Below are 21,931 nucleotides of genomic sequence, written 5' to 3' on the forward strand. Positions count from 1 at the left end.
TTCATTCGTTCATTCATTGAATCATTGAGAACTCAGCAGTTGGGGAGAAAATGCATTTTTTTCGGGTTACCAAGCATGACCGCGAGCGCGTGTGCAGCACGGTGAGCCCCGGCTCTTCCCGATTCCGCCTCTGACGCTGCAGGCTGGCAAGCGACTGTTCCTTCTGGTCTGCCTTGGCCCAGGACCTAGAACGGAGGCCAAGCGGCGTGACAAGAAGCCCTTTTCCAGTCATATTGAGAGTCGCTGCCAGCCTCGGGCATTTGAATTAGAGCTGCTTTGAGCTACTTCACATTTAGGCGGAAAAACTGCTGCAAAATGTGGCCTGTCTAAAAATGGTTCTCTAAACTTCCACAGTCCCTTGGGCATAGGCTTATTCCGTAGACTTTCTGTGCTGTTGTTTCATTGCTGGTTTATTATACTGTACAGACCACAAAATGTAATATTCTTTTGTATAACTACTAAAGAAAAATCCTTGTAGATCTTTGTGCCTTGATCCTGGCTATCCCTGTATAAGAAATGTGTTTTTATTGTGCTGAATAGCTTAATGTCAACATTTCCTGCCGCTCACTCTGAAAAAGAGAACAAATGGTATCCGTAGAATTTAGGATATTTTATCAGGTTGGTACTTTATAAAAGACTCCCTGATTTTAAAAAAAAAAAAAAACTGTAGGTTATAGGCATTAATCACCCACATCTTACCAACAACGTTGTACCAACAAGGCCAGTTGCCATGGCCACCCGCTGGCACTTCTTGGAGCCTCAGCTGTCAAACCTGAACTCAGTTCAAGGTACAAATTGCAATCTAATCTTCTTTCAGGGAACCATAGATTTTTTTTTCTCTGCAGACACTATTTTTCTTGATTACTTTGCCAGTTAAAGACTTCTCAGTAATTCCCTTAGTCAAAGCTTTGGACACAGGCTCCCCTCATACAAGTAAACAAACAGCAAGAGAAAAACAAAATGGTATCAGATGTTTGTGTTTGGCCTAGGAGAATAAGGATGGCATCTCCATTTGTATTTTGAAGAAGAAATATGACAAAAGCTTTTTTTGAAATATAAAGTCAAAATACATGGCTCTTTCTCACACTTGCAAGATTTGCAAATGCAGCCTCAAATGTTGTGTTACACAAACAATATCTACAAAGTAAGAATTGCTATAACAATCACACTTCGCAGACTGTCTGTAGCCATAGCTTTGGGGGTAGTTTGCATAGGTCCAAATAATCTGTGAAAATGTCCAAAATTAAGTTTTCAAGGGTACAAATCCAGAAAAATGAGAGCCTACATTACTACATTAATTCCCTTTTAGTTTTTAGTCTTTGATATTTAAAAGTTTACTCTGTAAATAAGCACTTTATAATTCTTTATGAACTCACCCAGATTTAAGTGCTGCATCTCATGAAAGGAAGGGTGACAACCTTGCGGACAGTCAGTGCAACAAACATCTTATCTCATTAGCATCATCCTCCCGCCCCCCACCGACTGCCTCATAAAACTCCGCTGAACCGAGACATAGAAAGTGGAAATTATCTTCAGTTCCCTTGTACTTTCAAAGTAAAACATGAAGAAAGCTGAAGAGATACCCCCCCAGAAAGAGTGAAGTACGCTGTTGTATGCGTTACCACTCAGCAATTCCCCTCGAACTAAATGTCCTAGTTAAAAGTTTGATTCAAAAAATGAGCCATACTGTTAGGAAAAAAACAAAAAGAACACATTTTATCTGGCTTAAAATTATCAAAACATTTATTTTCAAATACTGAAAGCCATGTCCTCCTCCATTTTTTAAGTTTCTTTTGATCATTGAATGCCTTAAATTCAGGTCTAACAACGTGGTCTCCTGTAGAGAAAATTACTTATCTAAAAACCTGATTCCATTAATTTTGTACAGAAGTACAAAAGTCTATAAAAACACTATGTTCCTGTATATTGCACCTATACTTTTATTTTAAGGATATGGCTTTATACTATACAGTAATTTGAGAACCACCTCATAGGCAGACAGAAGCAAACCCAATGTTTATGTACACACACCCCAAGTGTGTGTCGGGCTGCCAGGCCCTTCCTGGGGACGCAAGGCCTGCGTCGTGCATGCAAGCAACGGCATTAATGGCATTTACACCCTGTACAGATGCAACCTTTGATGATCCATATATTTGATAAAAATGAGAAAACTGGTTTGGTGTAGAGTACACGTTCCATTTGTATAGCATGAGAACAGTACAATCAACTATTTATTCTGCAGTAACTCGCAGCAGTGATTTAGAGTCTCTGTGATGTCCGCACGTGGTCTGGTCCTCCGCTCCACTCTTTGAGCTCTGCCTGAACTTCCATTTCTTGGGCTTTGATATTTATTCCTAAGTGCAGGTGTCACCTGCTCTTCACGTCGTCCTAGACTTTCTTAGCAGGTTCCAATCAAAAGGAGAAGGTGAGGCTAACAGCTCAAAGTGAGCAAATATGAGGACCGCAAGGAACACAGCTGCTCCGCAGTAGATGGTCAGAACCATGTCCTCACGTGGGAGGTAGCACTTGGAGAGGGCATGACCTGTGGCTGTTATGCTGCCCTGGAAAGGAAAAAGGGACAGCACACTGCAGTGAGCACACCAGACATGGCCTGCATACGACAGCCCAAATTAGAAACAGGACAGGCCACCTTGGGTTAGGTCGGGTGAGGCAGGGAAGTGGCCCTCCTCCCCTGAGACCAAAGGGCATGGCCTTCAGCCTGCACAAGTCACTGCTCACCAGCACAGACACTGGCAAAGTGTGCTTGGGCAGAGCAGGTCTGGGACGCTGGCCTCTGTGACAACCTGCCCTGGGCCCAGTGGGTCCCATCAGATGGGGGGGAGGGGCATCTGTGACAGAGATGCAGAGAGGCACCATGGAGATCAGCGGTCACGGTCAGTGAGGAACAAAGAGTTCAAGGGTGTCTTCAAGGCACTCGATACTGAAATAAGCAATCTGCTGCCTAGAAATACATGTGTCCAGGTCACCTCCGTGGGCTTTTCTTTGTAGACATTTTTGTTATGTGGAATGACAGTGGCAAATGTTTTCATCTACTTTAAATTTGAAAACATTAGGTTTTCCCACCTTTTTATGAAGCAGAAGTACCTGATGGAAAAGCATTATGAAGGGGATGCGGGAACCCATGGCTAAGAGGAAGGTCAAATGGCCATTGATGAAACGTCGTTAATCAATCTGCAAAAGCTGTAGCATTTTCGGCCAGGGCAAAAGGGCATGTTTGGAAAATAAGAAGATAGAAGAGTATAGCTAATGAATAAATGATTTTCTGTTTCCTTAGAAAATTACACACACACAGGGCGCAGTATCAGAGGATGCTGCCCTCCTGCAGGGTAAAATCCCACCCGGGAAGATGTGCCCCCTCACATTCAGTGCCCGGGAACAAGGTCACGTTTGTTTCTAGAAAGGTGTGTAGAGAGGACAGTGTGTAGAACTAAGTGTAAAGGGAGGGAAGTTTATTTATGGCTTTTGTATATTTTTGAAGATTACCGCAATTAAATAGTTGATTACTGTGTTGATTTAAATACTTATGAAAGCTTTCAGACAAAAATAAACTTTCATGTTACCATGATGAAACTTGGGTTGTTTCTGTTCCTCCAACTGAACGACGGGACGCTGAGCTCGGGGGGGCCTCCGGCGTGCAGCACGGTGCAGCCGCTGTGCGTGTGGCCGCTCAGGACCAGGCGCGGCCGCAGCCACCACAGCAGCTGCCGGGAGACACAAGGCAGCTGTCAGCGGGACCGCCACGCCACGCCGCATAGTTCCTTCAGTTCCAGCCTAAATCCGCTTGTGTGGCCGCTTTACTTTTCCCCTTAAAAGTCCCTCTAGTTTGTTTATACTAAATCAAAGGTAAGGTCGGCCTCTCACAGAGAGAATCTACTCTTCTCAGCCCAGATTTTATATATTTTTATTACATTTTATTTTTATAAATATTTGCATAAATTTATTTTATAAATATATTCTACAAATATATTTATATTTTATCATATATAAGTATAATATATATGATATAAATATATATAAGGAAGCACATTTTAATTAAGTCCCAAAGATTAGACTCTAAGTTCCATTCACATTTCCAAATGCATTTAAGTTGGTGAAGGGCAAACTCTGAACACAAAGAATAGCTGAGAATACCACCGGCCTGAGATTAGGAAACAGAAGTAGGAGCAAGGCGAGTCACTGAAAACCTGCGGCTGCTGGAAAAGCCAGGGGCAGCTCGCATTGGCCCTGTCCCGCGCACTGCTCCCCATGGGGCAGCTGACAGTCACACTGTGACTGAGGTCGCACCCTGGCACCCTGCGGGCAAACCTTTTGTGAAGCCTCCCGAGAAAGCACGTCATATCGCTCCTGGAACGGGATGCTCCTTTCCTCTGGAGGGGCAGCATCGTCCCCAGAACAATTCGCGTCGCTTCTCCGATAAAGCGGGTAATGCTGTGCGGGATGGAAAGAGGAGTTAGCTGGGGGCCCGTGAGCCCTGGGCCACCGCCGAGCCACCTGTGCCCCGTCCCGCTCACCTGCAGGAGGACGGGGGCAGACGCAGGCAGTGGCCGCCCGTCCCCACACTGGCCGGAAGCAGGACCCTGCTGGGCAGAAGTCAGGCTGTTAATCCCGCAAACCTGACACCCACCAGGTGGCAGCAAGGGCGGGGGGTGCTGCATGATGAACAAAAACGAAAGACACGGAGCAGAAGGTGGCATTCCAGTGACTCCTACCTCCCGGGAGCAGTTCAGTCTGTGGGAAACTGCCAGCAGCTCTGCTTCTTCTTTGGAGCAGAGGGTGCAGCCGTCCCCTTCCAGCGCCACACTGTTGACCACCACAAAACTGAGGCAGATGGGAGCCAGCAGAAGTCAGGGCCAATGGGGACATGTTTCCTTTCCTCATGTCCCCATGGAAACAAGACTAAGTTTCCACAGTGTGAAGAAACAAGCCCAGAACACCTTTCAATCCAGGCTAGACTAATTGTGTGTTTTTAAGTATGAGTCCATTTTAACAAAAATAGCACTACTGGGAGTTGGAGTCCCAGACATGGGAAACGGTTCTGAACCCCAAACCTGTGAGAAGTCCCAGTTACAGAGCCGGGGGTCAGGCTGTGAGCTCGGCGTCTGCCAGAACCTCGCTGCAGCGCAGAGGCAGGGGGTGCGGGTTAAGTGCAATGACAGGTGCTTAGAGCACAGCCTGCCACCAGACAGAGCTCAGCAGATGTCAGGCAGTGTTACATCATCCGAGTTACGGCGAGTGAGGCGCAGAGAACATTTGGTCACACAGGCACACAGCAAGCCAGGCAGCAGCAGGGCGCTGATTAGACTGCCCAGGGACACACAGCCCCAGACCAGGACAACCACGAATCAGCTGTGGCTATAACTGAAGCCTCTGCAACCACCTTCCCTTGGCTGCATTTTTTATAGACTCGCACTAAATATGCTTTTACTTCCTATGTACATACCGCCTGGGCATGAAGAAGGTACCTGTCAGTAAAGACTGCTTGAAATCTAACCAATTTTAGAGATAAAGAGCTGAATTATCAAATGCTCGGAAATATGAAAAGCGTATTTAAGGTTTCTTAAACACTGTGTACGGGGGGAGAGAGCTCAAACTGCATCTTGTCTGTTATGACTCGGGAAAGGAGGCCGCCTGCTAGAGCCTGTGCCCTCTAGGTAGATGGAGGGAAGGTGAGCATTTGTGGAGAAACTGCTGGACAGAGGTGACCGCCCCACCAGCCTATGAGCTGGGCAGCCACAAAAAGGACAGGAGGAACAGAAAAGGCTTCCTCTCCCACTCCGTTTCTCCCGTGTCCTAACACACAGATCAGAAGACTCCTGAGGTGGGCACCGCAGCCGCCTAGCAGGCGGGATCTGATGCAGTGGGTCAGGCTCGGGGCTGCGACACTGGTCGGAAGGTCAGGGTGGGCACAGAGCTGCAGACGCAACACAGACACACTGGCCACCAAGTCCCAGGATACCATGACTAGGGAACAGCCTTTGCAAAGTGAAATAAGTAACTTCTTATCAAATTAAAAAGACTCCTTTACATAGTGGGCTGATGGAACATAGGCCACCCAGAGATAGTACACAAAGAAAGAATATCATTCCCGCAAGGCTGGGCAAGTCACAGACAGACTGAGTCTCTGTGCTTGTCACAGAAAACCAGGTCTGAGGGTTCCCACCCGTCGGCTCTCATGGTGCCACCAGCGAGGACAGCCGGAGGCACCACTGAACAGAGATCATAACCAGAGACATAGACCCAATACGGCAGTCACCTCTAAAAACTGAGGTTTCCAGGGACTAAAGGTCTTCACGAGATTTTACAAATAATACTCACTTAACGCCTTTCCAAGAAAACAGCCTTTCAGGTTTGAAAACTTTCTTGAACCGTTTGACTTTGTATGTGGTCATCCTAAATTCAATTGCCAAAAGAAACATTTTTCAGGACAAGCCATTTTAGAACTCCCAGAGTTATCATGAACACAGAAAGTGACTTTCAGAACATAAATTTCAGATGAGAATAACCAGCGTGTGGCTCCAGCTGGCCCCAGGCTCTCCAGGCTCCAATCTCAGCTCCACCAGTTAATCACTATGGGCCTGGGACAGGTTCCTAAGCTCCCCAGGGCCTTGGTTTCCCATTGGTACAATGGGAAAATACAAGGACCATGGTAAAGGTTAAAAGAGTTAACATAAGGAAATAAAGTACTTCACACAAGCTGACACATCATAAGCACTATAACACTGTATAAATGTTAGCTATTAAAAGTCTGAATGGGCTGGGTGTGGTGGCTCACACCTATAGTCCTAGCACTCTGGGAGGCCAAGGTGGGAGCATGGCTTGAGTGCAGGAGTTTGAGGTTGCAGTGAGTTATGATGACACCACTGCACTCTACCTAGCATGGCAGAGCAAGACTCTGTCTCAAAAAAAAAAAAAAAAATTCTGAAAAACATTCTGTTTTCTGATTCCTAAAGAAAATAACTGGCCATTAAATCAATATTTCCCAAGAGCACATACAATTCATTCATTCAACAGATGTTTGTTGAGGGTATACTATGTGCCAAGATAAAAATCCCTTAAGGAGCTTACATTCCAGAGCTTATATCTTTTGAGGAAAACAAATTTCCTCAATACAGCACAAATGAGGTTTTCACCAGAATTTTAGCAGGTTTAAAATTATAGTTAACAAGAGCTCTCAGGTGCAATGCTTTAGTGAGTTACTTACTCATAGTGGAAGCCAATGTCATGGTTGCCAGCAACTACCTTCAGCTGCACATGACTTGGGTGTCTGAACATTTTCTGAAACCGTTCCACATCATCTGCCCAGGCCTGAGAAAAAAGGATCGCTGCTGAGAGCCAGAGAACCCTCTCCTCCCTGTGGCTAAAAAGCATGATCCCTATTTTGATGTGAGAGGTTAACTCCCCTGTCAAGGCAGATGCCCATAAAGCTAATACAGAAATTTGAATTTTTCATTCTACATAATACTTCTTTTTCCAAGAGTCCAGTTAATACCTGAAATTATTTGACGCCTGTTAGGTTTGTTCCAGATGGGAACCCCAAAAATGTCATAAAGCCTATGAAACAAAAGCCACAGGAGTCTGGAGAGCCCAAGGTCATAAATCTAACTTCGACCACAGACAGCTGCAGACTCCGGGCATTCCTGTCCCCCTCCCCCATCTCTGCAGGTGTTACACACTCCCACCCGCCTCCAAAACCCTCTATAACATCCAAGGCTTTCCCCTCCCTCAGGGTGGACGATTTTTGGCCTCCACCCATCTGCACCCAGATGCTCAAAATAAACAGCATTTTGCTACACATGAGGCTTCATGTGTCTCTCTCAGCTCCAGACCTAACAATGCCAAATTTTAATTAAATGGCATCCTCCCCCATCTTAAAACAACAACCGGCAATTCCCAAAAACATCTGGTTCATAGGCTGATGATTTCAAGATGCCTGAAGACCCCACGGACTCCAGGTTGAGAATTGCTTAGATCTGTGCATCTTATAGGAACAGGCCCTTAGAAAATGTCAAGTAAATTCTTCATGTGTCTCAACCAAGACAAGGATGAGAATATCCTTCAAAATGTACATTCCCCTGTGGCTGTAGCTGCGAGAATGAGAACTAACAAGATGTGTGTGACAAAAATACAAAAAAAAATTATTATAATTAATATTACAAGATTATCCTGATATTTGCTTCAACTATGAAGGCTTCAGAGTTATGTTAGTATAGTTCTTATTTTTATAAGCCTAAAAATACCAATTGGACAAACACCCTAGGGTGGGTAAAAATAAAAATAAATGAGTAAAATTGAAAAGCCCTCTATTCTGGATAGTAATCGACTATATCCTGAAAGTTCTAAATATGGCACAACCTAGGGAAATACACTGGATAGAGAGTCCTTCAATACAAAGATTCCACTTTAAAAAATAATATTTAAAGTTAGAATAACATAAAATCAGAAAAACAAACTTAGAAAAACATAAAATGTTGCCGTTAATTTGCAAAAGCGACATATATATCTAACCTCATCTTATAACTAGTTGCTTTTACATGTAACATTTTCATTCTCTCCTCTAATTACAGCCTGGATCACAGCAGACATTGCAACTCTGTAAACAGCGAGTTCCTATCAAACCCGAACCAAGATTTTCTATGTACAGCTACTGGATTGTCCTGGGAAATGCCAATGAGTTTTTAAAAAATATCTCCCAAATCAAATCTCTTCAAAAAACCATTAAGGACTGAACATTTTTAACTAAGCAGCAAGAACACCTCTTTTTTTTTCTCATTCATTCCAAGAACGTAGTAAGCAAAGCATCCTGACAGCTTAGGTGAGAACAGCCTTTCTCTTTGGTTTGTAGAAAGGCTTACGTCACCCCAACATCCAGGGAGGGGTCTCGGGCCCTCCGAAGGCAGAGGAACCTAACACCAAGTCCCCACGGCACCTGCACCTCTCACTCAGAGGATCAGAGGCCAGTAGCAAGTAACTTCTGTAGCACAGTCCTCATAGTGTAGTGGGGAGTAACAGAACGCGAAGTTAAATGCACATTCCAGAAAGTGACAGCTGAAATAGCAACCATCTTGCCTATTTTCCCCTTTCCCAAGAGGTTCATAGAGCAGTACATTCTAACAAAACGATGTCTGGCTAATCTACGTATTCCCTATGTAGACAAACATAGGATTAGCTGACCCAACTCAAGATGAGCATTACACAAATCCTAAGAACCTTCAAGATAGACTATACATTTTTAACTTCAGCACAAGGCAAAACTTCCAACTTGAGCCCGCAGTGCTCCATGGATCCTCTGGGCTATTTGTGTTGGATTCTCAAAGCAGGATTACGGTGTCTGGATTGCAAGATCCTACCTGGGGGGAGCTCCACTTCCCTTCATCAAAGACATCCCCCAGAATGAAGACAACGTCTGGCTTCAACAACCACAGAGCCGTCTGGAAGGCTCTCTCCATTTGCCATTCCCTGGGGCGGTAGGAAAAAGCAGGGCATCAGTCTCTTTCCTGCCCATTCTCCTTGTGACCCTGCCCTTGCACTCCCACCCTCTGCTTGGAAGGGCCAGTGAATCTGTAGCCGATTAAATGCGGGTAATTAAGGTGCCAAAGGGGCAACCCTCCCACGTACCTTACACACTGCCTTCCACTATGTGGTGTCAAGATCTGGCCCCACACCGCACCCTGAAGCCACCTCAGTCAAGAGAGTCCTAGGGATCTGCGAGCCTGATGCAGCTTCCAGAAGTGCCTAATTTAGACCGATTTTGCACCACACCGAGGAAATGATAACATCTGGCTTAAATTTCTCTGCTTAAAGGGACCGCAACTTCCTTCTTCGCTTCAGAGTGGAGGGAAGACAGTGAGAGAAATAGACTAGCCAATATCCGAACAGTGGACCCTGCAGATTTCAGACAAGCAAACGAAAAGAGCCTGGGATCTGCAATCTCACAGGCAATGGCTTCAAATCCCAGCTCTGTCCACTGATGAGCTGTGTGGCCTTGAGAATGTTACCTACCCTCTCTGCGTCCCAGTTTCTTCATTAGTAAATGGAGATTTTTTTAAAAAAAAACCTACTTGCATAGGATAGTTGTAGGATTAACTAAGAGAATGTTTATAAAGTTCCCAGCACAGCACAAGCACACAGTAGGTGCTCAAAAATGTCAATGCGTGCTCAGCCCTCCCTCCCTTCCCCCTAACCAGCTCCAGCCTGTGTCATTTTCCTAAGGATCCCGAATCTTCCCTCTCTGTAAAGGCCTTCTCCAGGCTGTTTCTCCTCTACACAAGGGAACGGCTACGTTCAGAGACATATTAATACAAACAGGGGAAGGTACTTTTCGGCCGGAGGAAACTCCAGACGCTAGCAAACCACCGCATGCCCACATCACTACCTAATGGCTTTTCACTCAGTAGAACTCTCAAAATACATTTCTCAGTTGTTCTTGATTTAATGCTCTTCGCCCTGAAGAAGGAACCCAGACTCGCAGCGGCAGGAGGTGGGGCGCAGGAGGCGGGGCACAGGCGGTGGGACTGGCGCCGGGAGGGCGGATTGGCAGGAGGCTCACCCTGGTGCTTCTGGAACTCGCCTGCCTTTGGTTTAAACTCTTAGTAAAAGGTCAGGCAGCCCCTCCCGCCGTCCTCCTTTCTGCCTGCCTCCCCTCCGCCACCCCTGGGGACAGTACACATCCCAGCCCCCGACACAGGGTTCAGCATGTCACCGCACTGAGGACAGTGCCTCTCACAAAATAAAGACGTGTTCGGAAAGGCACAGCACAGCCATGTTAAGGAAACGGGGTCAGGGGTCAGGGTCACCAGGGGCAAGGAGAGCGCTGCTGACCCGACAGTCAGAGCCCCACGGGGGCCACCTCCCGCTGGCGCTGGCGAGGGTCAGAAGCCCAGAGGGGGAGGTGACCCAAGTGCGCAGGCACAGGTGAACGGATAAGCAGAGTGACTCAGCCTAAAAAGGAAGGAATTCTGCCCCAGGCAGCAACACAGAGGACCCTGGAGGGCACTGTGCTGCATGAAATGAGCCAGTCACAGAAGGACAAATGCTGCCTGGTCCCAACTATGTGAGTTCCCCAGAGGAGTCAAAGTCACAGGAACAGCAAGTAGAATGGTGGGTGCCAGGGCCTGGGCAGGGGGAGAATGAGAAGTGGGTGTTTAATGGGTGTAGAGTTGCAGTTGGGGAAGATAAGAAAGTTCTAGAGGTCGGCGCGGTGGCTCACACCTGTAATCCTAGCACTCTGGGAGGCCGAGGCGGGTGGATCGTTTGAGCTCAGGAGTTCGAGACCAGCCTCAGCAAGAGCAAGACCCCGTCTCTACCAAAAAAAATAGAAAGAAATTATCTGGACAACTAAAAATATATAGAAAAAATTAGCCAGGCATGATGGTGCATGCCTGTAGTCCCAGCTACTCGGGAGGCTGAGGCAGAAGGATCGCTTGAGCCCAGGAGTCTGAGGTTGCTGTGAGCTAGGCTGACGCCACGGCACTCACTCTAGCCTGGGCAACAGAGTGAAACTCTGTCTCAAAAAAAAAAAAAAAGAAAAGAAAAGAAAAGAAAAAAAGAAAAAAAGAAAATTCTAGAGCTGGACGGTGGTGACCGCTGCATGACAAGGTGAACATGCTTAATGCCCTGAACTGTCCACTTAAAAATGACTAAGATGATGAACTTCACATTATGTGTATTTCACCGCAATTAAAAATAATTAAATTGTCCAAAAGTGAAACATGAAAAAAATAATTAAAAAACAAAAAAGCTTTCTGGTGGGAAAACAGATGGACCCGGCTGGGGCTGGTCTGAGCTGGAGACACAGGAACTGACCCATCTCCAGGGCGACAGCCACAAATCTGCTCTGGCCCTCTGCTGCCCAGAGGACGGTAAAAACCCAAAGGGCTTAAAATTACACACCAGCAAAGCTGAGAGGGGCCCAGGAACCCGAGTCTGTGTCCTCCTGAGACCAGTCCCAGGTGCTGGGCATTGCATGGCCCCTTCACACACCTGTGTGGCTTCTTCCCTCAACCTGGTCACAAGCAAGGAGGCAGCGGCTCGGAGGGGCCCTACTAACTTTTCAAAGTCACAAAACTAATCAGGAGCCCAGATCTGACCCGCAGATTATGGGGCCTGTATATATGTTCAGTAAATAATAAATGTCACAAATGTCCTTTGAGAGGAAAATAACTAAGAGTTACCTAAAGCCATTAACCCTGAACTGTGGGAAAAGGGCTATACCTTTTTGCCTGTAGAATTTCAAAAGGATTCCTGATTTTACTTCTTACCTTCGTAATTTGTCTAGCCAATGGCCTCTGATTTCCCCAAGCAAGTGGGTGTCTGCCAGAAACATGGCTTTCAGCACAGGCTCAAAAGTCTCTTGTTCACCTTCATAAGCTGGAGTGTTCACCTCAGGCCAGTCACACCGAAAGATCACTAAGTAATAGACTAAAAATTCACAAAATAGAAGCACAGCAAAGACAACAGCTGTGAGTTTCAATAGCAATGAACTCCTCCTCTTTAATGGAGGAAAACTCCGCCTTCCAAACCCGGGTGTGATCAGAGCCATTTCTCCTGCCCAGCAGTTGCCAGCAACTGATTTAAACCCATCAAGCAGTCAGCATGAGAAAACTGTAGGGCCTGGGTACAGTGGAGATGGCATTCAGGTCTTAGCTGTGTACCTACAGGGAAAAGGAAAAGAACTGGGTTATGTTCTTTAATAAAGCCGGTACCCCACCTCCCTCTACTAAGAACCCATCAGTTACGGAATCCTGTCTACACTCCTGCACACTCTACCTGGTACTGTCACAATGACAGTGCTCCAGATTACTGACAAGGAAGACAACTGATCCCTTCGAGGTCTCTACATCTCCATACAATAGAATAATGCCATTAGAATGATTTCCCACTGAGATGATGACGTTTTAATACTCTAGAAATCAACAAATAGAAACTAATCTGAAGGATGTGTGTTAAGGGAGGAGACATGACAGGAAAATTCAACAAATACTGTGTCAGTGTCATTCAACTTCCAGAATGACTCACCACCCCTACAGCCTTAAAAGTCAACAGGTAAGCCGGGCGCGGTGGCTCACGCCTGTAATCCTAGCACTCTGGGAGGCCAAGGCGGGTGGATCGCTCGCGGTCAGGAGTTCGAGACCAGCCTGAGCAAGAGTGAGACCCCGTCTCTACCAAAAATAGAAAGAAATGATTTGGACAGCTAAAAATCTATATAGAAAAAATTAGCCGGGCATGGTGGCGCATGCCTGTAGTCCCTGCTACTCGGGAGGCTGAGGCAGTAGGATCGCTTAAGCCCAGGAGTTTGAGGTTGCTGTGAGCTAGGCTGACGCCATGGCACTCACTCTAGCCCAGGCAACAAAGCGAGACTCTGTCTCAAAAAAAAAAAAAAAAAAGTCAACAGGTCATAAGCCCTTGGTAATATGTTGCCTTTGGTGTGAATTCATCACTTTTCGACTCTGCTTTTCTACAAAAACAATGAATACTCGTGGATGATGTGCTGCAAAGATCCAAGGAATTCATTCCACACTGGACTTAGGTCAGGACTCGACAGAGCCGCTGCCATCTGTGAATGGGAGTATTGAGCCTGCAACCACTTTATATATGTTTCCACAAAAATGCGTTTTGCCCTGCAAAGTATCCTTGAAATTCTGGATGGCCTTCCTTTATAAGACATGGGTGTGCATTGGCTTCCCTGTGGGAACCTTCCAAATGTTTATTGATTCATCCCAAATCTTAGATGAGCTTTGCATCCTGTAAAGAAAGCATCTATTTTTGAGACCTCTGAAGGGAAAAGTTGGTAAACAGTTGCCCTGATACAGGCGTCAGAGGCGGTGTTGTACTTCCAGTTCCTCAACTCGTGCTCAAGATGAGGGCCCGAGAAGATGGTGACCTTCCCAGGGGGCTGTCGGGAGCTCAGGTATCAGAAAAGCCCCTGAAGTCTTGCAGGGATGGGGGCTATGGGAGACACTTTCCAGAGACCCTAATTGAGCTAATGAAGAAAAAATTTGGCCAGTGTGGTGGCACACACCTGTAGTCCCAGCACTTTGGGAGGCTGAGGCAGGAGGAACACTTGAGCCCAGGAGTTTGAGGCTGCTGTGAGCTATGATCAAGCCCACTCCCCTCCAGCCTGAGTGACAGAGCCAGACCCTGTCTCTTAAAAAAAGAAAATGAAAAGAGAAGAAAAAAAGAAAAAAGAAAATCCTTTTCTGGAGAGATGATTTTCTAACATGAATCCGGGAACTTCCTATCATTCATGGGCATGGAGTCGAGAACACTCTCCCTTCCCCAGGCTCTACAATACTCTCTGTGAAATGCAGGCTGCTCACATCTGCACGTGGAAATTAAGAACAAGCCCCAGTCCTGTAAGAGTCCCTAGCTTGTGTCACAGTGGGGTTCTACACTAAGCAGCCACGAAGATACGGAAAAACTTTAAACCTTACCTACAGAAAAGTAAATGGGGGTGAACATGTACTTTGAGCCATCATCAAAAGTTTAAAACTTAACCAAACAGCGGGAAATACCTTCAGAAACTGACACATGAGGAAATGTTTTCACGAGTGTTCAAACGGAGTGTCGGTGGCTGGCCGCTAGGCCCTGGGCACCCTCTGCGTTTGCGGCTTCTCGGGTGACAAGCTGGGGCTGCGGCGGGGCTCTCACCACACCTCTGTGGAAGTAGAATGACATCACATATACTAAGTACTTGCTTAAAACGGGAAGCAAATGCTGGATTTGAAGTATGTCCTCTCAGATGGAGAGGCCAGAGGCAGCCTAGCTGCAGTCTGGGCTCCACTGCTCTTACTGGAATTCTCCTCGGAAACCCCACGCCCTCCCCAGCCGGGCCCAGCCCACGCGTGGTCACGTCGTGCACCTCCTCTTCCTCACTTGGAACTCCTCGGACCTGCTTCCTCTAAGGTCACACCACATGTGCCACATAACCAGAATCACCATATAAGCTTCCAACTGGGGACATCTTTCAGAGTGAAAAGTGGCACTAATAAAAAACAAAAAACAAAAAACAGGACAATGGCGTAAACCAGGACTGTCCCCGGCAACTCAAAACACGCAGCCACGCCCTGCGTGACTCCACTCTGTGCCGCCCACGCTTGCCGGCGCCGACAGGAGGAAGCAGCAGTGCCTGTCTGCGGGCAGCCACCTGCCCATGGCCGCACAGATGCCGCCAGTGCCACGCACCGGTGTGGCTGAGGGCGTGGGCCCTGCTTGGCTGACACTCACAAGAGACAAAAGAGACTCTAGGGAATAATGAATATTTCCTTTATGCCTCCCAATTTCCTTTGTTATGATCAAATCAAAAATATCTGGGAACTAAGATAAAATTTTAAGGCTCATCCCCCCCACTGAATGGACCCCCTCGTGACCAAAAGAATATCCTAAAACTAAATTGCCTGCCAGGAGGAGGGAGGTCAAACATGCCTCATCATGCCCCCTCCGTTCTTGGGGACATCCTTTATAACCCATTAACAAGCCCACAGGCCCTCAATTTACACAACAAATCTGTGTCCCCTAGCTTATCTCTGATAACAGCAATTATGTTAAAACATTCCAAGCCTTTAGACAAAGCTTCATGTCTTTAACCAATTACAAGTCAAAGAATCTTTAAACCCACCTATAACCTGCAAGTCCCCCCCCCTTCAAGATGGCCCACCTTTTTGGGCCAAACCAATGTATGGTTCCCACGTATTGATTTATGACTTTACCTGTAACCCCTGTCTCCCTGAAATGTATAAAATCAAACTGTAACCCAGCCACAGCGAGTCCACCTGCTCAAGGCCTCTTGGGCATGGCTCAGGGTCACGGTCCTCAAATTCGACTCAGAATAAATTTCTTTAAAATTATTTTACAGAGTTTGGCTTTTTTCCGTTGACATATCCAAAGTAAATATTTGATCTTAATCTTTTTCTTTCAAAAGGCCTAGAGGCTCCGAAAATCCTAAAAGCTAAGCTCAAAACAGCAGTTGAAACTTGCTAAAACCTTTGCTTCCTCGAACTGTCGAGCACTACTTGAAAGGGGAGGCTCGTCCGGTGTGCCAGCCTCTGCTGCCTCTCAGGTCCCCAGTTCCCCGAGACGGAACACCAGGGTGACAAGCTGTCAGTTGCTCTCCCGCACCCACTCCTGTTCATCAGACAGAAACTTGCTTGGGCAGCTATGACTGTAACCAGCTCTGCAAACAAATTTCAATGACCCCTGTATGCTTTCTATAATTCTCTCCTTTAACTATTATACTTGACCTTTTGAGTTGTTTCCCAGAAACGGTGGATTTTCTGCAAGAGGAAGGAGCTGAGATTCTGAACGCCCCTGGGTAGCCTTCCTGACGTAGATTCTCCAAGCCCCACACCCTGCCCCAAAGCACTGGGCCCCTGGTTAGTTACCCCGAGATCTGCCCCAAGGCACGTGCTCCCCCCCCACCCCTGTTAGTTATCCTGAGACCTGCCCCAAGGCACGTGCTCCCTCCACCCCCCACCCCTGTTAGTTATCCTGAGACCTGCCCCAAGGCACGTGCTCCCTCCACCCCCCACCCGTTAGTTATCCTGAGACCTGCCCCAAGGCACATGCTCCCCCCACCCCCCAACCCCCTTAGTTATCCTGAGACCTGCCCCAAGGAAGGAGCCCAGCAGACAAGAGGAAATGTAAATTTTTATACAGTGCTAGACCCATTAACTAAAACTGCCTTCTAGCATCGTTCCTACAGCCTGGAGTAGTTCCTGAGAAGCTCCTGGATGACAGCATGGGGACAATCTCCGCACGAGGGCAAAGTTCCTTTATCCCTAAAGCAAAGGGAACTGGATACAGCAGCTTCACACAGCAGACTCCAAATCTGCTGGCAGATAAGAAGAGCAGGCGGGGATATGGCAATTCACAACCATCTAATGTTTTTCTCTTTGTCCCCATAAAAGCGGCAAGCCACTCGGCCTAGCTGCTGGCATCTCCCTTCTCCTTGGGGATGCCACACCGGCTCTCTGCTCTCTTCCCCACCCCCTCTTTTTCATTCTCTTGTCTTTCTAATAAATACATTTTGCTTATATATCTTAATCTCTGTGTGAGAAATCTTTCTCCTCGGGGGCGTGAGCACCTACAGGTTTCCCACCCCAACACAGGAAGCAGCAGCGAGGGGTGGGCGGGCTGCAGACAGGCAGGTGGCCCAGCGCAGGGTTCAGGGGCAGATGGGACACAAAACTGCGTCCTCTGGCTGCCCTGGACCAAATGGGCAGGCGGAGGACACAGAAGTCCAGGGTTTGCAGTTCCAGGCAACCTGAGCCCACACTGCCCGCCTCCCTGCACATCAGGTGCCCACAAACCAAAGGTTAGGGGAGCTCTGGCCCTTCCCCCGAACTGCTATGTTCTTCTTCCTGAAAAGAAATAAAAACTATCCTGTACAGAGCCATTCAACCAGAAGAAGACTTGGAAGGAAAGAGGGAGTGACGTAGGGGTGAGCAGAACAGGAAGCTCAAGACGGGGGTAGCCGTTTCGGCCAATACCTGACTCCAACCACCCTGAACAAGGAAGTTGCCAGCAAGCCGCCAGGCCAAGAGCCCCCCAAGATAGGTGAATTACTAAACCAGATGCCTATGAACTGTTTGTGCTCACCTTTCTGTGACAGCAGGTTATGATAAACAGTGCAGGTCAGACACGGGGTTTTTGAACATTTAAAAACATTATCATTGCCCCATAGGGTGTCCCCTCCTGCTTGGGAGAGTACCCCTACTCTATGAAGTAGGATCTGTTGTCTCTGTCTCAATAAAACTTTCCTACAGCTAGTTGGCTCACTCTTGAATTTAAGCCATTCATATTAAAATAATATAGGTACAAGGTATAAAGTCATCAAAGTCTGATTTTTATAAAGGTATACATAGAGCCAGAAGTTAACTAGCCATTGTTCCCTAACATCCTTGCTGCTGTAATTGGTCACTACTTAATGGCACTATCCTCCCTGACAGGTGCAAGATTTGTGACTCCTCCCCACCCCCACTTCTACAGAGAACACCGCTGTTGTAAATCTTAAGACTGGAATTTGAGGTACTTTTCAGACTCTGCGTTCCAGGGGCACCCAACGAGACCCGTGGATAGGTATGGGAATGGATCCAACAGCCCTGAGACCCCCTGCCCAGGAAACCTCCCAACTGAGAAGGTAATTTCTACACCCCAACCCTATGAGCTCATCCCCCACCAATCAGCAGACTCAACTGCCTAGCCCTTTGTTTGCCAAACCACCTTTAAAAACCTTAGCCCCCAAATTCTGGAGGAGACGGATTTGAGAAGTTACTCCCGTCTCCTCGCCTGGCGCCTTGCAACAGTAACACTGCCCGCTGCAAGGCCTGCTGTCTCACTGTACTGGCCATCACGGGGCAGCGGGCAAGGGACCCCACAGGGCTATAAAGAATTCTTTCCCAAGAAGTCAAAAATCCACTTGTCAAGGGCTTTCCTCCCTTCACTGGGACACCCCCTGCATCCGGAGGGAAGAGAGAAAGGAAAGAAGAGGGAAGGAAGGAGAACAGGAAGAGACAGGGCCAGGGCTGCTACACGTGTCCTCGAGAAAACTCTAACACCGCGTGAGTTGGCTCTCTGGCATAACGTGATCATTTTTAAAATAACAGAACCATATTTAGAAAACTTCTAACACCAGATCCCTAAACAGAATTCCTTTTCCTCAAATATTGGGACACTCCTTTTCTTCTTCTATCTAACATATATTGAATTAGTATTCCCAAGGCTGTCTCCAATGTTATGGCCAAAACATTCCCACCTTTTCCTCCTGAAATGAAGACAGAATAATTTGTAGAGCCAATGCAGTGGGGAAAAGGACCCATTCTCTCCCTAGAGATGGCACCAACAAGGCCATTGCACCACTCGGAGCCACTCATTAGGTGATGTCACTCCTACCTGATGGCTGCTTCCCCGTGGGTACACAGTGACCTCATTTCACTGACCTCGAGGCAAAGCCTGACTCCAGCCACAGGCACCAGGCCCTCCTCATTCCCGTCACAGCTGAAGGAAACCTGCGACCACCCAGGGACTGGGAGCCCTGCAGACGTCCCAACCCTGGGCGGACCTGTGCAAAGGGGGCCCCACTTTCTCGGCAGGAAACAGGAATATATAAGAGCTCTTGGGGGAATTAGCCACTTGTCAAATATTTTATCCTATATGCGCTGAATATCCAGCAGCAGAGAAGCAGCTACGCTGAACTAGAAAGAATCCAAAAGGCAGCTCTGCTCTGTGGCTTTGGGCGGCCCACAGTGCCTATCTCACTGATGTGATGATTGATAGAAATAATGCAAATAAAACTGCTATTTTTTTTTTTTTTTTTTTTTTTTTTTTGTCTGAGAAAGGGTCTAGCCCTGTTGCCCAGGCTGGGGTGCAGTGGCATCACCACAGCTCACTGCAGCTTCCAACTCCTGGGCTCAAGCGATGCTCCTGCCTCAGCCTCCTGAATAGCTGGGACAATAGGCACCCACCACCATACCTAGCTAATTGTAAAATTTTTTTGTAGTGATGGGATCTCACTATGTTGCTCAGGCTGGTCTCAAACTCCTGGGCTCCAATAATTCTCCAGCCTTGGCCCCCTGAAGTGCTAGGGTTACAGGCATGAGCCACTGCATCCAGCCAAAAGTGCTACCTTGAAAAAAGTAAACCCTCCTATAAGGTAAGCACATCAGAATTAGATTTGAAGGTAAACCTTGGCATCCAATAAGTCCCAACAGGCTCAATGTAACGATAATCAACTCAAAGAGCCGTGGTCGGATTAGGGAGAATGAAGACAGCAGAAAATATAAGCCAATAACCAAAGAGAAACTGGAGGCGGTAGCCCTCTCGGGCTCATGCCCAATTCTCTCCACTCACTCACTGGGCTGTGCTGAGTCACCATCCCCTTTCCTCATGAAAAGTAAATCTTACATTTTATCTCAACCACAATAAATAGGCACAGAGCCAGAATAAGTGAATGCTACTATCCCCTCCAAATCCCAGCTCTCAAGGTGAAAGGAGAGAAAACGTGTTCTTGCTTAGACTACATGAGCAGGGGTCTGGTGCTTCATCAGAGGAGCATGGGGCACTGCGCCTAAGCCCAGTGTGCCTGTCTCCTCTGCTCACTCAGTATGTAATGGAAAAATGTGTTTAACCATCTGGTACCACTAGCCTGCAAAAATAAGAAACATGAGGCTTGGATAAGGTCTATATTCCATGTGGTTGTCCTTCCTGTGATTTAATGATGAAAAATTCTGTCCATATTAGGAGCTTTCCTTTGCATTAGCAGGTTTGGGTTTAAAAATCAAAATTAGTAGTGGGACACAGTGGCACACCCCTGTAATCCCAGCTACTTGGGAAGCTGAGGCAGAAGGATCACTTGAGCCCAGGAGTTCAAATCCAGCCTGGGCAACAGAGCAAGACCTCGTCTCTAAATAATCAAATAAAGAAAACCAAAATTACTTAAACTGTTACTGTTTTCACTCCCTAAATTCAATTTGTCAGTTTTATTAAGATTATCAACTGATAACCCAGCAGGAACACCATACAGCCTCCGCATACGGTTCAGGCTGTCCTAGGGTCCAAGGGTAGACATACATGTCTCTGGAACCCCCAGAAGTGACTGTGAAATAAAGGGACTAGGTTAGACACTATCTGTGATTTTTCCAGGAGAATCAGAGTCACCTCACCTTTTACAGACTTTGTGCTGCTGGTGGACCGAGACGCGTATGAAGGCTGTGTGTTGGCATCTGCTCCCTCAAATCAGAATGTGTTTATCTGAAATATCAAATAAAACAGAAAATGTATGATTTGTTGCTGAATAATCTTTTATTTAGTGACCTATTGACAAGTAACCTGACCAACCTTGAAAGTAAAAAAGCTGAGAAGCTAAAGAAAAATGACATTGTGTTATTTTTCAAAATAAGTCTTTTAAATTACAAAATACCTGCATTTATATATAATGCACGTATACAGCATTGTTCTATGTGCCCAACATATGTGAATAATCGCTGCAATCCATAATTGGCAGCAAAATATTTTATCTTTGAATTTTTTAACTTCAAAGCTATCATCAAATATCTAAATCCTCCCCCCACAAAAACATAAAAAATTTTAATATGCACTGACCTGTAGCTTTTTTCTCTTGTTATCTTAAATATATTACCACAATCTCATCAATGGCTATTTGCATTTGAAATTTTCCATCTTAAGTGGTATTTTTAAATGATAAAATGAATTTTTTTTCAATCTACACCAGCAGAGAGAGAGACCCCTGAAGTAATCCAGATTTTCCAGCAAACAATTTCCAGAATGCTGTTTTTTCAAGAAGCTAACTTGCAATCCTGAAAGAGCAAGGTTTCACTTTGCAGTGGTAAGAAATAGCAATTAACCTAAAGTTTAAATGTTGTAACCTGGGCACAAAAACGCGTCTAAAAACCACGCTTTCCCGGCGCTCCGCACCCCGCGAGGCAGAAGGGCTGCAAACCCGGGCGAGTCCTTTCGCGCGTCCCCGCGTCGGGTGCGGCAGGCAGGGCGACCCCGGCCCCGCAGCCCCAGCCTGGCTGCGCCCCGCCGGCTTCCTGTTTCCGCAGCCGCGCCCCGCGCGTCACCGTCGCCCTGAAACCCCGCCCCGGGGCCTCGGCCCGGCGGCCGCCGCAGCCTGCGCCCCCGAGGAGGACCCGGCCGCCTGGGCGGTGCGGGACTCCGGAGACCGGATCCCAGCAGAGGCCGAAACGCAACGCACGCTTGGTGCGTGGTCCCCCGCTCTGCGTCCTCCGCGCCAGCCTTAAAGCGCCTTCTCGGCTTTCCGGCCGCTCCACCCGCAGCGCAGCCGCTCCGCTGGCACCGCCGGGAAGTCGCTGCGCGGGGCGCTGGGTGCAGGGCGCGGGCGACGCGCGGAGAGGACTCGTTAGGGCCGGGCCAGGCCGGGCGGGAGCGCGGGCGG

General features: G+C 47.2%; 1 protein-coding gene across 9 annotated transcripts; it reads right to left on the minus strand.

Moving 5' to 3' along the window:
• Nucleotides 1–1,725: 1,725 nt before the first annotated feature.
• Nucleotides 1,726–21,585, minus strand: MPPE1 (metallophosphoesterase 1). 9 transcript variants are annotated; one of them, XM_045527790.1, is made up of 12 exons: nucleotides 21,378–21,585; nucleotides 20,676–20,763; nucleotides 14,532–14,674; nucleotides 12,279–12,671; nucleotides 9,369–9,477; nucleotides 7,223–7,326; nucleotides 6,337–6,411; nucleotides 4,731–4,839; nucleotides 4,533–4,598; nucleotides 4,327–4,449; nucleotides 3,582–3,722; nucleotides 1,726–2,561 (listed from the first exon to the last, which is right to left on the minus strand). In XM_045527790.1, exons 4-12 carry the CDS (start codon nucleotides 12,557–12,559, stop codon nucleotides 2,379–2,381), a joined length of 1,191 nt encoding a protein of 396 aa, XP_045383746.1. In that variant the 5' UTR covers nucleotides 12,560–12,671; nucleotides 14,532–14,674; nucleotides 20,676–20,763; nucleotides 21,378–21,585; the 3' UTR covers nucleotides 1,726–2,378. The 9 variants fall into 9 exon arrangements, with proteins under 9 accessions (XP_045383746.1, XP_045383745.1, XP_045383744.1 ...); XM_045527789.1 differs by having other exon boundaries at nucleotides 4,533–4,601; XM_045527788.1 differs by having other exon boundaries at nucleotides 4,533–4,839; nucleotides 21,448–21,585.
• Nucleotides 21,586–21,931: the final 346 nt, after the last annotated feature.

The sequence above is a fragment of the Lemur catta genome, chromosome 16 (assembly GCF_020740605.2).
Source record: "Lemur catta isolate mLemCat1 chromosome 16, mLemCat1.pri, whole genome shotgun sequence".
Lineage (NCBI taxonomy): Eukaryota > Metazoa > Chordata > Mammalia > Primates > Lemuridae > Lemur > Lemur catta.

What these genes read in the sequence shown, in the direction of transcription:
- MPPE1 (XM_045527788.1), bottom strand. Translation starts at nt 12,559, where the DNA reads ATGGCTCTGATCACACCCGGGTTTGGAAGGCGGAGTTTTCCTCCATTA. An exon ending in CTGCCCCCGTCCTCCTGCAG is followed by an intron (nt 4,450 to 4,532) that starts GTGAGCGGGACG and finishes CATCCCGCACAG; the next exon opens with CATTACCCGCTTTATCGGAG. An exon ending in CTCGGGAGGCTTCACAAAAG is followed by an intron (nt 3,723 to 4,326) that starts GTTTGCCCGCAG and finishes GTCTCCCGGCAG; the next exon opens with CTGCTGTGGTGGCTGCGGCC.